The sequence below is a fragment of the Tenrec ecaudatus genome, chromosome 13 (assembly GCF_050624435.1).
Source record: "Tenrec ecaudatus isolate mTenEca1 chromosome 13, mTenEca1.hap1, whole genome shotgun sequence".
In the NCBI taxonomy this organism is placed as follows: Eukaryota; Metazoa; Chordata; class Mammalia; order Afrosoricida; family Tenrecidae; genus Tenrec; species Tenrec ecaudatus.
Window position 1 is genome coordinate 133288898 of NC_134542.1, and position 18876 is coordinate 133307773.

At 35.9% G+C, this 18876-nt stretch overlaps 1 protein-coding gene across 2 annotated transcripts in view; it reads right to left on the minus strand.

Annotated features, from left to right (window-relative positions):
- Positions 1-1027: 1027 nt before the first annotated feature.
- Positions 1028-18876, minus strand: part of DPP10 (dipeptidyl peptidase like 10) — a 775824-nt gene continuing 757975 nt past the window's right edge. For both annotated transcript variants that reach the window (XM_075529534.1, XM_075529533.1), the window contains 5 exons: positions 11149-11248; positions 10785-10843; positions 10603-10675; positions 2311-2384; positions 1028-1162 (listed from right to left, as the gene is read on the minus strand). In XM_075529534.1, the coding sequence (XP_075385649.1) occupies positions 1028-1162; positions 2311-2384; positions 10603-10675; positions 10785-10843; positions 11149-11248 (441 nt within the window). The remainder of the gene's footprint in view (positions 1163-2310; positions 2385-10602; positions 10676-10784; positions 10844-11148; positions 11249-18876) is intronic.

The window sequence follows — 18876 nt, forward strand, 5'->3', positions numbered from 1 at the left end:
AAAAGGCTTCTCCACCAATAGAGCAAAACAGCACTCAGTGGCATTGCATCATTAACAAAATTTCTTTATCAGAAACTATAATTTAATATTGAAGTATCTAATTTACATGTGACAAGATCTCATATCCAAAAAATTAAATTGCAACTAGAAAACTATTAACCACTAGAAACAATACCAAACACAACCCAAACATTTATAGGAAAGTAACAGCTGGATTTTGAACTGGAAAAAATGTTTCATCATATTTGGCTCATTAAACAAAGCATCCATTATAGCCTGCAAAAGAGCATCTCTTGTAATTCATCATTTTTTTCTTTTTCGCATGAATAATATGTAAAGAGAGTTTTTGAGACTGCATATGCACACGTGTGTGTATATATATTGTGAGGCATACACTTGTGTGCTGATTTAAAGATACTGTATCTATTGGTAAGCAGCTAAGGTTCAGAAGGTTCTGAAATCCATATTTCTACATGTTCTTTGACCCATTGAATAATGCCTTTTAAAAACAGAAATTACATAAAATACTCTACGTTTTTATTAACTGAACATTTTCTGAAGCATAATAATAGACAAGGAAAGAATTGCACTTATTGTAAAGGGTACAGTAAAGAGTTAGACTGTAGGTCAGCCTTCAGAGATCAGATGCCAATTTAATGATAAATTGTGCATTATATGCAAGGATAACGATGGCCATTGAAAGTAAAATGAGAGCAACTAGTTATAGAACAAACAGGGGGATAACAAAAGAAAACATGCACTGTTGCTACTTTAATGCAAAACTAATTTCTCCCAGAAAACCAACCCATTGACTTTCCTTCCACAAAGAAACAGGTTCTGCACCCTTGGCAACACAGTCGATTTAGACTCCTGTATTCAGGTTGTAAGTCCTCGTCTCTGAATGTGCTGTTCCCATGTCCTCTCCTTAAGCTGCCTTTGAAATTCTGAGCATCTGCAATATTACAGTCTCTTGGTTAGATGTCATTGAGCCTCAATATCCCCTTCAGTCCAATATAAATAGGGTCTATTATTCATCTTCTTCTGGTTCCTGTGGTAACACAGGTATTTCTTCCTTTAAACAATCTCTGAAGAATCTAAGGATTGTGCTGTAGAGGTGGTACTTGCTCTTCTCCGATACATTATAACCTTCATCTGGGTAGACCTAAGAAGTGAAGGGCAAAGGATAGTTCAAGTTACCAAAGCCACTCTTCTCCTTTCCTTCAGTGATCGTTCTTTTAGCTTCAATAACACAGAACCTAGAGAAAGGGACATTTTAAAACAAATCCACCTAATTCAACTCTATTTTCTATAAGCTAAGTATTTTAAAATTATAAGTATACTATAATCAGTATTTGCTTAATCAAAGTTTGGCTTGTGCTTGTTTTAAAAAGTATAACTGGGATTTCATAAGCAAAGATTAGACTTTCCCTTGTTCATGTCCTTTCCAATGTAAGCAAGTAATTTGTCTTTAAACTACTGATAGGATCCTGTAAATTCTGAGTATAGAAAAAAAAATAGATTGCCCTTATTTGACCTCAAAATACAAACATAGTTTAACATAGTTTTGGCATGATCGATAATCTATGAACCTCTATTTTATCATCCTTTATTACTTAACCTTGGTATTTATACTTTCAGTTTTTCTAGATGCCCGGGAAATAAATTTAAATCCTCTAACTTCCAAGATTACCAGAATAAAGCTCCCAGCTGGAACACAGCATGTCTTAGTGATCCATCTTGACATAGTGGTCAATCATTGTATACAAATAAGTCATTAATAAATGTATATCAAATGTGCTTGAACATGTATTAGAGCTTAAATTTGCAAGCAGTCGAGTGTTTGGGGTGCTATGGGTTATAGTGGAATCCATTCATTTTTGAGTCTCCGTGTGAATTCTCTCTCCATTGAATTTCTTCTGACCATTAACCAGCAGTGTAAATAGCTTGGTCCGTTGACTGAATAGATTACAAAGTAGATTGCTCGCGAATTCCTAGCTGATCTAAGGAGAAGCAGCATAGTGCTAAAGCATGGAAACCCAAATGTGGCTTTTACCCAAAAAACATTCTCCTTAATCAATTGCGGGCATCAGATTTTAAAAACATATTTTATCAAATCACTCAAGTTGAATGTGTGGTTAACAGTCCAAAGAAAAGTTCTTAGGAGATGAAGGTACAAGGCCATTCATGGGTACCTCCTTCTTCTCGGGGAAGTAGGGGCTGTCAACAGGCTGATGTCTACAGGAAGTGGTTTAGGCACATTGTAGTCAAAAGGCCAAGTATAAATACAGACTATACTGAAAAAGTACTTACCTGCATAGTATAATTCAAGCCAGCTTTTATTAGGTGTTTGATTAATTCTGCTGAATGTTGGAAGTGTACTTTTGCTACAAGAAATGAAATTATGATATTTAACAAAATCAGTTGACGGGAGCCTGAATTTTCTTTCATATTATTCTTTACAAAGAGATTGACTATTTTATTTTGCTTTTAAAATAATGATATCTAGGTGCAACTAGGAGGCCAGTGAACATATAGTGACTAAAATGTTAATTTCTAAATTATTAAAACATAGAAAGAGAGCAACTATCATGCCTATATTTATTTTATAGGATGGTATTTTGACTTAATTCATTGGCTATTGATAATTATTTCTAATTGATTACATATTTTATAAAAAATATTCAAATCTTATAACATAACACAAATGGAATTTCTCTTCCTTCTTGTAGATTGCTAGGTCAAATTCTCAGACAAGGGCATCCTACCTTATAATTAAATTAGAAAACAATACCCATGTTACAAAAAATTCCAAGCATATTTTGTTATCAAAAACAAACAAACCAAAAGTTCGCTACACACAAAACAAAAAAGCATCACCAGCTAGTAGACTCGGATTCATAGCGGCCCTATATGTGGATTAATCTAGTTACTCTTAGATCCTTTGTTTTCTTCTGGGTACACCTGAAATAATGTTCCAAACTCTAAAATAAATAAAGTATGCCAAGGATTTGGTATTATAGTGTTGTCGTGAATTAGCTATAAAGACACGGAAAATTCACCGTGCATTAGTTTGCTCATATGAGTCCTGGACCTATCCATTCCTGTTCTCTGAATCTTTTTAAATTTTGTAGGTAAAATTTAAACTAATATATTTAAATAGTTTTTGTAAAACCCAGGCAGCTTTCTCAATTGTTTGAGTTTCTTTACTGTAACTACAATTGATTGACTTTACTACATGGGATTGTAAAGTGACTTCGAGTAGGTTCCGTCCCTACATAAAACTTTCAAATGTCCTGTATTTTGCTAGCCTCGCAAATGGTTAGGTTTGAGCCTATTGTTGCAGCCACCATATCAGTACATGTCATTCAGGGTCTTCCTATTTTTCAATGGTATTATCTTTTTCCAAGGAGTTGTCTCTCCTAGCTTTGAAAGGAAGCCAAGCCATCCTTGTTTCTACAGCGCATTCTGAATGTACTTCTTCCAACCCAGAGTTGCACATCCCTTGACCAATTCATGATATTTTCAATAGTATTTGCCAACACTATAATTCAAATACGTCAATCCTTCGGGGTTCTTTTTTTCAACGTACTATTTATGAGGTGATTCAACATCTCAGGACTTGGGTTATGCACACCTTTTTTTCTTTTAAAAAATCATTTTATTGGGGGCTTATACAGCTCTTATTACAATCCATATATACATCCATTGTGTCGAGCACAAGTGTACATTTGTTGCCATCATCTTTCCCAAAACATCTACTTTCTACTTGAACCCTTGGTATCAGCTCCTTATTTTACCCCTTCTGTTCCCCACCCTCCCAACCTCCCTCAAGAACTCTTGATAATTTATCAATTATTATTATTAGTTCACATCTTACAGTGACTGATGTCTCCCTCCACCCACTTTTCTGTTTTCTGTCCCCTACGGAGGGGGTTACATGTAGATCATTGTGATCGGTTCCCCCTTTTTCTCTCCCCTTCCCCTTCCCCTCCTGATATTGCTACTCTTATTATTGGTCCTGAGGGGGTTTATCTGTCCCAGATTCCCTACATTCTCTGGTCTAGCCAGATTTGTAAGATAGAATTGGGATCATGATAATGGTGGGATGGGGGAGGAACATGAAAGGACTAAAGGAAAGTTGTATGTTCCATTGATCCTATCCTTCACCCTGACTGGCTCGTCTCTTTTGGGGACCCTTCTGTAATGAGAAGCCCAATTGTCCACAGATGGGCTTTGGGCCTCCACTCCCTGCTCCCCCTCATTCACATTGATATGATTATTTTTTGTTTTGGGTCTTTGATGCCTGATAACTGATATCATCACCACCTTGTGATCACAAAGGCTGTTGTGCTTCTTCCATGTGGATTCTGTTGCTTCTCAGCTTGATGGCCACTTGTTTATCTTCAAACCTTTAAGACCCAAGGCACTATATCTTCTGATAGTCGGGCACCATCAGCTTTCTTCACTACATTTGCATATGCACCCATTTTGTCTTCAATGATTGTGTCAGGAAGGTGAGCATAAAGGAATGCTGAGTTCTTAGAACAAAGTGGTCTTGTATTGAGGGAGTACTTGAGTACAGCCCCAATGTCCATCTGCTACCTTGATACTTATATATGAATATATGTACATAGATCTATTTCCTTATCATTTATATATATATATTGATATATATACATATGTACATGCCTATATTTAGACCTCTATAAATGCCCATTGCCTCCTAGTACTTTTCTCTATTTCCTTTTACTTTCCTCTTGCCCCACTATCATGTTCAGATCTCATTTGGGTTTCAGTAATTCCTCTTGCTTACGTGACCCTTGATCAAGCCTTACCAGGTATCCTACACCCTCCTCGCCATTGATTTTAGATCACTTGTTGTTCCCTTGTCCCTGGGTTTGTTAACACCCACTTCCTTTCCCCTACCTTACCCCTCACCCATGTCCCCCAGGATCCATCGGTCCATTGTTTCCTTCCCTGGATTTTTGTCCTGTATATCTTATCTAGATAGACATGCAGAGACAATAATAAACACAAAAACAAGGCAGAGCAAAGCAAACACAAAAACAAGGAAGAGCAAACAAAAAAAGAAAACCAAAAAAAGCAAAGGACATCTTTGTTCTGTAATACTTTAAAATGGTGTTTTGCAGCAGATTTTGCTGCAACATATCCTTTGAAAGCTGCTTCCATGAGCCTTGGTTGTGAATCCAAGGAAAATTAAATCCTTGACAACTTAAATCTCCTCTCCAGTCACCATGATATTTCTTATTGGTCCTGCTGGATAATTTTTCTTTATTTTACATTGAGTTGTAATCCATATTGAAGGCTATAATAGGGAGCTTCATCAGTAAGTGCTTCAAATCCTCCTGCTCCCAGCAAGCACGGTCGTGTCACTTGTATATCCCAGGTTATTAAGCCTTTCTCTAATTCTGATGCCCAGTTTTTCATATAGCCTGAATTCTCAGATTAATTGTCCAGTACCCAGATGGAATAAATATGTGACAAGAATACAGCCCTGACAGACACCTTTCCAGTTATTAAATCATGTAATAGTCTCTTGATATGTTCAAAGAACTACTTGTTCTTTGTTCTTGTTCTGTGTGCTTGTTCTGTGTGAGCATAGTTAAGTGTCTGGGAATTCCTGTTCTTTACAATGCTATCCTTAGTATGTTATGATCCACACAACCGAACGCCCTGCTTGCATAGTCAATTAAACATGGGTGACATCCTCTTGGTATTCTCTGCTTTCAGCTAAAATCCAGCTGATGTCAGGGATGATATACATTGTTCCAAGTCCTCTTCTTAAATTTGCTTGAGTTTTGGCAATACTTTGTTGAAGAACTGATGCAACTATTGCTGAATTATCTTAAGCAAAAATTTACTTGTATGTGATACTAATGATATTGTTCATTATTTGGGCAATTCTGCATTCTGTTGGGCCACTTTTTATTTTTTGAAATGGACACAATTTTGGATCTCATCCAGTGGGTTCGCCAGGGAACTGTCTACAAAATTTCTTAACTTAGAATCGTGAGTATTTCCAGTGCTGTATCAGCTTGTTGGAACACTTCAAGTAGTAATCCATTAATTACGGGAGCTTTGTTTTTCTTTTAATTTTTTTATATATTTAAATTCAATTTTATTATTTATTTTAAAGATCATTTTATACAAGTCCATACATCAATTGTATCAAGCATATTTGTGTATGTATCGCCATCATTAGTTTCTAAACATTTACTTTCTATTTGACCCCTTGATATCAGCTCCTCATTTTCCCCCATCATGACCCCTTAATAAATTATAAATGATTATTATTTCCAGATCATTCACTGACCACTGTCTCCCTTCCCCCATGGTTTCTATGTTGCTGCTGAATAATCCTTTCAATACATTTGGATTTTTTCCTGAAATACCATCTGTTATTGCTGGTCATATGATATCTCCTCAAAATATGGTATGTTGACTAATTCTTTTTGCTACAATGGCTGTGTATTCCTTCCATATTTTTGATGCTTCCTGCATAATGCAAAATTTTTCAGGTTGTATCCTTCAAGACTGTCATTCAAGTCATAAACTATTATTTCTTCATTTCCTTCGGCTTGAATGTTTTTTGTGCTATCTCTTTTGCTTTACTAACATCTTGCTTTTTCACATTTCCTTATAGTACTGTAGTTTATCTTCTCAAGCTGCCATGAAATATCTGTTAAGCTCTTTTATTCTATTACTTCTTCCATTCGCTTTTTCGATGCTTTCTTCAAGAGCAAGTGTCGGAGGAGTCAGTTCTGGCATCCACTTTGACCTTTTCTTTAATTTCTGTCTTTGTCTTGAACATTTCCTTTCTTTAGGAGTGATGTCCTTGGTGCCATCCCACCACTCATCTGGTCTTCACCAGTTAGTTCTTATGCATCAAATGCATTCTTGAAATGGGCTCTAAATTTCGATGGGATATACTCAAGATTGTCTGTGGTCTCTCACGAGTTTGGTTTAATGTTCTTCAGCAGCCATCTGAACTAGCATCGGAGCAATTGATGGTCTTTTCCAGAGTCAGCCCTTTGCTTTGCTTTTACTGATGACATTGGATTTATCCATTGTCTTTTTCCGGATGGAGTCAATTTGATTCCTATGAAAGCCACCTGCTGAGCTCCACATGTCTAGTTGCCATTAATGTGGTTCATGCTATATAGTGATGACATTAAGACATTTAAAATAATTATTCGAAACTTTTCTTTTAAAAACATGCCTAAACAGTGACCTGTTGACATAGTCATGGAGGAGCGTGGCTACTCATTGAAGAGGCTGGTGGTTTGAACCCACTGTACACTCTGTGAGAGGATGGTGCAGCAGTTTGCTTCTGGAAAAATTACAGTCGTACGAAGCACACTCCTCTGCCCATATGAAAATCCACTACTTAGGGTTGCTGTAAGTTAGCGTACACTTAAGCACAGTGAACTATTGTTGGTTTGCATGTGTGTGGAAATATAGTAAGATCTTTTATAATATCTCAACGTTGTACTTAATGGGACAATTACCACAAGCTATTTAAATAAGTAAAAATGGTTTTATACATTTCATCTGGCCAAAGCAAAACACAGAAAACCCAAGCAAACAAAAAACACTACCTTAAATTGGATACCAACTCCTTGTGACTCTGTATAACAAACTAGAACTGCGTCGTGCGGTTTCCTAGGCGGAAAATGTGTACAGAAGCAGGTTGCTACACGTTTTTTCCTCAACGTATGTCCTAGAAAGTCTATTCAATAGCATAAATACTAAAGTAACATGGTTACTATATAATCCGCTTACTGTTGCAGATATATACATAATTCTGTGTGGAAACTGTAGGAAGAGAGAAACATCCTACATTTTTATTCTCCAGATGGAATTATCCTTCTTAGTTTCTGGTACAAGACTTTTCCTATTTGTGATGGACTCCTTTCTGAATAAAGGTACTAGAGTTTCATTCCCTAACTGAAATGTTCACTGGCAATTTTTGAAAACAAAAAATAAACAAATAAACAAAACGACTCAAACTCACTGTGATCAAGTAGATGTCAACTAATAGTGAGTGGTCTTATAGGACAAGAAAGAAGTTCCCTGTGAGTTTTCAAGACTGCAACTCTTTTTGGGAGTAGAATTTCTCATTGTTCTCACATAGAGTGGCAGGTGGTTTTGAACTGCTGATCTTGCAGTTAGCAGTCCAATGCACAACCACTATGCAGCTAGGTAGAGCTCAAGGAGGAGAGCCTCTGTGGTGCAAATTGTTATGCACTCCATTACTAACCTCAGCTTGGTCATTGGAATGCCCGTGGAGGCACCTTGCAGGGAAGGCAAGAGCCCTGAAAGCTTTATGATGTATGGTTCTACCCTTACCACGGGGTCACCCGGAGTCAGAGTTGACTTGATGGCATCTGGTTTTTGTTGCTGTCATTTTCATGTAGTTACTATCCCCAGGCAGGTGATACCTTAAAACCTTAGGGGAAAATTCTAATGTCATTCACAACCTTTCTGATCTCATTGATTACTTTTTATCAACTCAAATGGGTGGAATATCATGTCAATACCATTTTTCTACTTTTAAAATTTTAAACAATTAGCAAAGATAGTAGATAAGAGTTCTCCTATAGGACATCCACTATTGTAAATATATTCTTATGGTAATTGAAGCTATCTGGTGGTGGAGCGGTGGAAGCATTTGGCTCCTAGTGGTTTGAACCCACTAGCAACTCCATGGGAAAAAGATCTGGGAGTTGGCTTCTGTGAGGCTCCTATGGGGAAATTCTACCCTCTCTTCCACGGTGCCAATGACTTGGGCTAGACAGCAAAGGGATTGTTTATTGGTAAGCAAGAAACAGATATTAGTAGATTACTATTTAATTCTATTCTTGATTCAGAATTCACTAATTTTTATTATCATGTCCTTTTCCATTACAGGTTTGCGATGAGTTTTTCACACTACATTTAATTGTCACTTGTCTTTAAGTTTCTCAGGTTTATGAGAGTTTCTTAGATTTTCTTTGCTTTTGATGACAAGGCTGATTTTATTTAAAACATTTTATTGGGGGCTCGTACAGCTCATCACAATCCATAGATCCATCCATTGTGTCAAGCACATTTGTACATTTGTTGCCACCATCATTCTCAAAATATTTGCTTTCTGCTTGAGCCCTTGGTATCAGTTCTTCATTTGTCTCCCTCCCTAATGAACCCTTGATAACTTATCATTCATAAATTATATGATTTTTGTCATGTCTTACACAGGCTGTTTTAAGGAGTATGTGCCTTTTGTTTGTCTGGTGTTTCTCTCATGTTAGTCTGTGGTATGGATTTTTGGGAGGAAGAGCACAGAGATAAAATGCCATTCTCATCATATCATCACAAAGGTGCATATGATCATGCATGCTAATCTGTGTCACCTGGCTGATATTGTGTTTATTATATAACAAGGCTTTTTAATTATAAAACTAGTATCCATTAGCAATTGACTAAGTGCAGTCAAACTCATGGACAGGGAGGAGAAAGAAACTCCATGTCCCTTGAAAAGAAATATCTCCATAAAATTAATTTTTTTTCAATTTAGGGATATTTGTCTCTTATTCCATCTTTGTTTATTTGTTAAACATTTATTTTTTAAAAAATTGTACTTAGCTGGAATTTTCCTACTGCCTAACATGCTTGAGAGTTAAGTTCAAGAACTGATTATTTACTAATTTTGATATGTTAACTTTGATTTTGTCTATAAACCAGACTAAAAATATTAAGTCAAGACATTGTGAGTCAGTGGAAGCAAGTTCAAGATTTAGGACTTTTTACGTCAAGTCTTTGACTCCCATGCTTACTTGTCAGGTGGCAGTGGATAAATCAGTTTTTCTTCTCACCTTGAAATTTATTTTTCTCATCCTGAATGGGCCTATAAATACTTCATCTCCTATTGTAAGGTATCACGTAGGATACTACAAATATAATTTCTTAGAGTCTTAAATGCTTCAGGTGAATGTAAAATGATATAATTTTTAACTAGTAATATCCATCACATGGATCTCCAATGTATAACATGATAAGTCAAAGAAGTGTTGCAAAAATTACTTTTTATAAAACATGGTTTTTACTTCACTCGAGTGCACAGCTTCATGAGAATTTCCCCTCAGAGTGGATATATGTCTGCTCCCATATTAGCTTGCAGGCGGGGGTCCACTAGAGCTGTCCTGAATAATATGATAGCCACTGGTCACAAGTGGTTATGCAAATATAAATTAATTTAAATGAAATCAAATGAGTTCCTCACTCATGCTTCTTACTTCTCACGTGTATAAGAACATCAGGTGAACAGTGGCAATGGTATTGGACAATGCAAAGGAAACACATAGATTTTCAAAGGTTTCTTTATCTCTTCTCCCTATTAGGATTCTTTCCTCACACTTCCTGAGGTCTGCTGCTTCATTCTTTTGCGTTTCTTAAGCAAAGTCATCCATCTGTTCTTTTGTGCCACCTCTTCTGATTACTCACTGAGAAGGTTTCCAAGAGCTCACTGAAGAAAGTCCTTAGCTATATCCCTTTGTACAATGTCGAGTGATAAAAAACCATAGCACAGAATATCATACTTACTGTCAGCAGTCCCATGAATTATCAGTAGGTTTTCTTCTCTTAAGCCATGAATATTATGCAGCACACTGGATGCCTACAAAGCAAGGTACAGGTGTATCTATGTACAGAGGTCTACACATGCAATTTGACTGGATATTTACAACACAAATATTTGTTCCTTTTTGTCATTTTAAATTATGTACCTGGTAAGTGCTTTCTTCTTTAGATGGCATACCAAGGTACCTTTCAGAGAAAGCTGAAGCTGTAGCCCAAAAAACAGATATTAAGAATTAGCTAAAATCAATCTTATTAGTGTATTTCATAATTCAAATTTATATTTCACATTAATTTTCATATTCCAATAAGATCAATGTAATGAAGTTGTTAAACTGCTAAAGTTGATCGATATTTAATATTTATAATAATTTAATCACATGTAATCATATTTTTGTAAAATGAATTAAAAATCTACATTATCATCAGTAGACTTGATGTACTACTCTGCATTGGATTTTATTTTCTATGAATTTAGACATTGTATTAGGCCATTTTGTGGGAAATACTCACCATACAACTTCATGTCTGTGACAGGTGCCACTATTGATCCACATTTAAAAAGTTTTTCATCTGATTTTAAGATCATTGATGCAATATAACCACCATACCCCTGGCAAAAAAGTCATAACAGTGATTTATTATCATATGGGTATATATTTTACCAGTTAAAAGAAAGTATATGCTAAAATTATTTTGTGCAGATAAAAAAATTAGTTTTATTTCTTTATATAGTCAGCTGAGTGTTGAAGGAATAAGCTGAGATAAAATGCAAAATTTATTGTATTTCACCATATATTTAACATTTGTTATTGTTTCATACAATGGGGTTGGTAATAACTCCAACTAAAATGAAGGGAAAAAATTATTAAGTGGATTTTTAAGCAAATTATACATGCACATACACATTAAAATAAAACATTTAAATAATACTGATGGCTATGTAGAAGTAGAAAAAAGGTGATATTCAAAATATCTGATTATGAATATATGTTATATTTTCTGTTCCACACAACTATATATTAAATAAAATAAGACATAATAAAGAATTTTGCTAGTTAGCTGAATTACATTAAAGTTTAAAATTAATTTAAAATATCTTTTACAATATTTTTGGCATATTTAATGATAAATTATTAAAATGAAATCAGTTGTTCCAATTATTCTTTAAAGCTGTTGATCTGATTAGAAAATTCCTAAAGGAGATTTTAGCAAATGCAATAATCTGGACTAACAATGATCTATTTTAGTATATTAAGTTGGTTTTGAAAATTCATTTTTATCAGTACTCTGGTAATTATTTATCCTGTTTATATGCGATGTATCCATATGCTCTCAATATAACCAAATAATCTTTATCCTCCTTACTCCATATGTCAGAATTCTCTGGGGGAGGGATTATAAAGTATTAGCACCCAGTTCTCTACCCCAGAAATTCTAATGTTATTATTTCATAAGGAATTCTATTTTCTAATGTTTTCTAGAGACTTCTAGAGTAATCAGTGAGAAAGAAGTCTATCAATGACACTAATATCTTGGGATGATAAATACAAATTTTTATTTATGCTTATTTTGAGCATCACTTGAAAATTGCACCCCAAAATTCAAAGTGCAGTCACATATTATTGAAGTGGGCGAGAAAACATGTGCTGCTGTATGGGAATGGTACGGAGAAAGGGCATTAGTGCCCATGGCCCAGAAAGAGCTTTAGGTCCCAAATATTGGAAGTAGTAGTCTTAAATATGTTAACATACCTAAACCAAGATTCATAAAGAGTTATTGCAAAACAAAGTCGGTGCTTTTCAAGTATAGTGTGGTGTGGTGGAAATGGAAGCAAGATGTTTCAGCCAAGAGGCTTGCAGTAGTTCCCATGGCATCCATTTATAAGATGATTAACACAGCTTGTCTGGCTCCCATTCCACAATGGCCAATAGCATGCTCAATTAGTAAGATCTGGCCTTTTAAAATAACTGGATTTAGACTGCATTTAGAGAATATTGGTTGAATATTGGTTGAATATTCCAAAAAGAAAAACTGCATACAGGAAATATAAATCAGTAAATATATATATATATATATATATATATATATATATATATATATATATATATATATATATATATATTCGTGTTTCACTGTCCGTCAGACTGCTGATCTCAAAGAAGAATGATGGTGCGTTTAAATGAGGTGTATATCTTAGGTCAACATTTTCCAACTTCAAAGTACATTCAAGTGACTGGAGAATTTTGCTGGAATGCTGCATCTAATCCAATTGATCTTGCATAGGGTCCAAAAGTCTGCATCATCGAACAAGCTCCCATGGTATGTTTATGCTGCTGGAAAGTATCTTAAATATCAGCTTCTTATAGCACAATAACTCAATAAAGCAGTCTATCAGAAAAGTCTTCCTAGCTCCAGCTCAAAAGGCACTGCTAGTGGTGCAATGCTGACCCAGAGTAACCCTCTAGAACGGTCTAGCACTGCTTCTGTGAGCCCCATGGGACTGCCCATGGGAGTAGAAAGCCCTGTCTTTGTCCTGTGGAGGAAGTGGTGGCTTCTAACTGATGACCTTGGGGCTAGTAGCTGAATGCCGAGGCACTATGCCTGCAGACCTAGCCTCCTCCAAACGAATGGCAATGCATCGTTGGTCTTGGGGTCCAGCGCTGACACAATTGCCACTCATAGTACAAAAGAACAGAGCACTGCCTGGTCCTGTGCCAACCTCATAGCTGCTCCTAGGCTGGCATCTACTCCACGAGGCTTTCGGTGTCCGACACTGTTTAGATGTTGTCTTTAAGGTTTTCAGTGGCTAATTTCACAGAAGAGGAATCCCTTCTTCATAGTCTATAAGCCCTGCTGCAAATTCTCAATTTGGGTAACCTTGCCGGTTTTTTAAATACCAGTGACAAAGCTTCCAAAATTACAACAACACACAGCCAACGTGGTGCCTCAAACAGACAAGTGGTGGGGTTTGGTTTTTCTTAGCTGCTGTCGAATCAGTTGCCCTCAACCGGAAGAGAACGCTATCCTATCCTGTCCCGTCCTTACAATTGTTCTTGTGTTTGAGCCCATTGTTGCAGTCACTGTGTTGATCCATCTTGGTCCGGCTCCTCCTCCTTTTCATTGGCCTTTACTTTAGCCAGCATGGTGTCCTTCAGGGACTGGTCCCTCCGGTTAACATGTGTAAAGGATGTGAGATGAAGTATTGCCATCCTTGTCTCCAAGGTGCATTCTGACTGTACTGGTTCTTTGGGAGTCCTTGGTTCTTTAACTATTCTGCACCATAATTCAAAAGGATCGAGTCTTCTTCTGCCTTCCTTATTCAATGCCCAATATTCATACAACATATTAGCTGGTTGACAATATCATGGCTTGGGCTAGGCACTCCTTAGCCCTCAAATGAACGTCCTTGCTCTTCAACACTTTAAGAAGTCTTGTGCAGAAAATGTATCCAATACAATACCTCTCTTGACCTCTTGTCCACTGCTTCATTAATGTCCATGGAGAGTAATTGTGAATCCAAGCAAGGTGAAATCCTTGGCCACTTTAATCTTCCCATTGTGACTATGATGGTACCTTAATCTTTTGAGGAGTTTCATTTCTTTTTATTGAGTGGGAGTCTATATCAAAGACTGGTACCCTTGATTTGTATCAACAGGTGCATCAAGTCTTTCAGCGCTCTGAAAGGGGACTCTGCAAGAAAGGTTGTGCCAATTGCATGATGTCAAGTTTTTCTCCATAAAGCTCAGCTACTCGGATTATTTGCTCAGCATATTGCTTGAATGAATATGGTAAAGGATACAACCCTGCCACACACCTTTTGTGATTTTGAACCAGGCAGTACTGCCTAATTTAAAATGAAATGTGGAGTGTACCTAGAATGGAACGGTACTCTCTGACAAAGCGAGTAACAACATAGATGGACATAAATATAACATAGATGGACATAAATGTAACAACATAGATGGACAATGAAAACATGCTGATTGTAACAAGTCAGACACAACAAGACAAAAACTGCATGGTCTCACATGTAAAATACCTACAGTAGGCAAATCAATGAAGATCAGAGTTTACTCCTGATTACCATGGGCCAGAGAGACAAGAAAAGGGAGGAATCATTGCTTAGGTAACATAGAGTTTTGTCTATGGGGATTTCTAAGTTGGCAACAGATATTGCTGATGATTGTGCATGATTGATGTGCTGTGTTTTATCAGCTTGTACATGTGAAAAATGTATAATTTCAGATAGGTTCTGTATACTTTTATTATAGCTAATTATAAATTGATACCCACTAAGACAATATGTTCAGTCATTGGAAACTGGGCATCTGATGGATTTCATCATGTAATTCCAAAGTGAAATCAGAGTTATGAAAACTACTTTCGCGTAAAGTGTAATATTTCACTTTTTTAATATGAAAATTTCAGATTTAATAAAGCTAACTACTCTCTAAAACTTAATGATAGTGAAAGTTGTGAGTAAAAAAATCTGTCTATAGCATTTAAAAATCAAATTCAACTGCAGCTTTAATTTGATTTATTTCACAGAAATGACTTCTATTTTTAAAAGCAAATCAACATAAGTAGAAATTGGAATAAATTAAACTTTAATTGCTCACTTTCATTTCTACCATTTTACATTTATTCACTTGAATGAAGGAGTAAATTAGGAAAGAGTTCTTGGAAAATATACCCCTAAAGATGGTAGGAATCTGTCTGATAGCCTGAGATTAACGTAAAAATTCTAATCAAAATTTTTCCCCAATGAAACTTTTATTTATCAGGTTGATTAAAAAAATTAGGTGTCATTATATTGATTTTGATTCAGGATGTGTCTTATTTGATTTAGATTATGAACATTCAAAATATTTGTTCAGCCTGTTGTTTCCATTGTGCTGTAAACTTCTTGGTTTCTCAGTGATCAGATTTTCTAATTAATTCAATATGCTTTATTATTTCTATTTACTATATAAATGTAATATTTTATTTTAAAATGTATTTATTAGACTTAAAGCATAGGACATTTTCTAGGAATTGCCTTTCATATATATATACATATATACACATATATACTAAACACACACATTACTGTTTAAAGAAATTATACACACACACACACATTGCATTGGGAAAATCAACTGCACAAGACCTAGTTAAAGTGTTAGGCACACAGATCACAGATGTCACTCTGGGGACTAAGTTATCCCTAGCCCAAGCCATGGTATTTTCAATGATCTCATATTCATATGAATGCTGATCAATGATAAGGAAAACTGAAGAGGAATTGATGAAACTAAATTATGCTTTTGTCTACAAATATTCACAGAACTACAAGAATTTACTGGTACAAAATAAAAAGAGTCTGGCTCGGGTTAGAAGTCACATTGGTCTGACTTCTTCCCTGCTTTGGACATGTTATCAGGAGAAACCAGTTCCTGAAAGAAGACATCATGCTTGGTACAGCAGAGCTCAGCAAAAATCAGGAAGTTCCTCAGCAAGATGGACTAAGGCAGTGATTTCAACACAGGGCTTTAACATCACAATCAGGAGGAGCGCTGGCGCAGTGCCAGACAATGTTTGGTTCTGAGGTAGATACAGTTGCTATGAATTGGAGCAGAGGATGTCAGCTAATAAAAATAACATGTTTACTAAATTGTACGAAACTGGAATCAATAGAGAGAAAGTCTCTGAGAGTAAAATTGAGTGCTACATTGTCATTTTACTGAAAACATATTTTTCACGGGTACCATGTTTTGATAGAAATAAATTTTACATTACCTTCAAGTAAGATCAAATATCTATAATAACAGAATCAATAAAGGATTATTTTTAAAGCCTCACCCTTGTGTCATTCTTATTGGCTCTCATCACTTTTAGTACCCAACAAAATCAATGTATTCTGAATCAATACGTTTTAGCTAATACAATTTGTTCTATTTCATTCTTTATTTTAAAACTGTTCCACTGTTTAGAAATAAATATTTAAATTTTGTAATTGTTTTAAACCTATCCTGAATTTGTTTTCTTCACCTTATATATAAAAGAATCTTCAAATTACTGAAGTGTTTCAGCTTTGTCTCAAAATCTGAGAATTTCTATTTGAAATTATAAAGCCATAAATAATGAACAACTCACTGCTCTCTTGTCAATTATAGCTCATAACAATCCTCAAGGGCAAAATAAAAGTGCTTTTGTGTGTTTCTAAGGCTAAAATTTGTTATGGAAACCTCAGGTTTCTCCTTCAGACTGGTTCCATGGCTTGAAATTCTAACCTTTAGGTATGAGAATGAGTGTGATAAAGTATGAGTAGCTACTTGGAAAAGTAAAGTTTTATCAAATGACCATATTCAGTTATTTAAAAAAAATTGTAACCTACTCTCTATATCTATTATGTTTCTCTCTATATATATTATGGACCTATTACGTTTTCTTATCTTTACTCACCTATTATTTTTCCTATGAAACCTGCCTGAGGTCTGATTTAAACTTGAAATCTCCTCTTTTCTTTTTCTGCTCTGTGTTTTTATTATTAAAGCAAACAAAACAACAAGTCATACCTAAATGAATACAGAAGGCAAGAGATTTGACATACTTAATTAAATCTACAAAATTATAAGAATTTTGAAAGGAAAGAATGGAATAAAAAGGATATACCATACTACTAAGATGAAGGCTAAACCTTGTGAAGATTTTAATGTTCCTCAAATTAAAATATGATATTACTGTTGGCAATAAGTAAATTTGAAATCTTGACAACCCATGTGTACACAATAGTACTTCTGCATAGGGTGTTCAAAGTTTGATGATCTTGAACTTCTACTAAATTTGAAATCTTGACAACCCATGTGTACACAATAGTACTTCTGCATAGGGTGTTCAAAGTTTGATGATCTTGATGGCTACTTTTGTGAAAAGAGCTAAAAATAAAACACAAACAATAAAGAGTCCACCCAACGTGCTTTAATGGAGACCCACAAAAGGCTAGTACATGAAAAAATGTTCTACAGATGATCAGAAATAAACACGCACAAAATGAACTGATATAATATTTTGCTTTGGTTCATTTTTGCATGTTATGAGAGAATGAAAAAAAATACATAATCTGACTAAATAAATGAACCTTACTTAAGTCAGCACTTTCTTTCTTTCTTTTTTGAACACAGTCCCATCCATGTGTGATTTAAAGTTACCGCCAAAGCACACAAATGAAATATCTTACTAAGTTACAACTGCCATTCAATTCACAACGAATTCCCATACATTAAATTCCCAGAAAGGATTCCGAGAAGAAAAAAATTCACAGTTAACAACAAACACTCAACAAAACACTTGAGAGAAAAAATATACCATGAGTGACAGCCAGTAGAACCATAGACAATCAAAAGAGATAGTGACTGGGGACTTAAAGGGTGAAGATAAAAAAGCGGCCATCTAGCTCAGAAGCAACAAAGCCCACATGGAAGAACACACCAACCTGTGTGATCGCGTGGTCCCAAAGGGATCAGTTTTCAGGCATCAAAGAACAAAAAATCATATCATTGGCTGCACACCTCCATGATACAATCGCTGAAGACAAATGGGTGCATAAGCAAATGTGGAGAAGAAAGCTGATGGTGCCCGGCTATCGAAAGAGATAGTATCTGGGGTCTTAAAGGCTTGAAGGTGAACAAGCAGCCATCTAGCTCAGAAGCTATAAAGCCCAGATGGAACAAGCACACCAGCCGGTGCAATCACGAGGTGCCAAAGGGACCAGGTATAAGACATCATGCAAAATAAAAGAAAAAAAAGAATATATATATATATATACACACACATACATATATACATACATATATATATATACCATAGTGAATGAAGGGGGAAGTGCAGAGTTGAGACCCAAGGCCCATTTGTCGACCACTGGAGATCCCCTCATAGAGGGGTTTAGGAGAGGAGATGGGTCAGTCAAGGTGCGATATAGTACCGATGAAGAACACAGCTTTCCCCCAGATCCTGGATGCTTCCTCCCCCCAACTACCATGATCCGAATTCTACCTTGCAGGACTGGATAGGGCAGAGGTTGTACACTAGTGCATGTGGGGGCTGGAGGCACAGGGAATCCAGGGTAGATGATACCTTCAGGACCAAGGGTGTGAGGGGCGATGCTGGGAGATTGGAGGGTGAGTGGGTTGGAAAGGGGGAACTGATTATAAGAATCCACATGTGACCACCTCCCTGGGAGACAGACGGCAGAGAAGG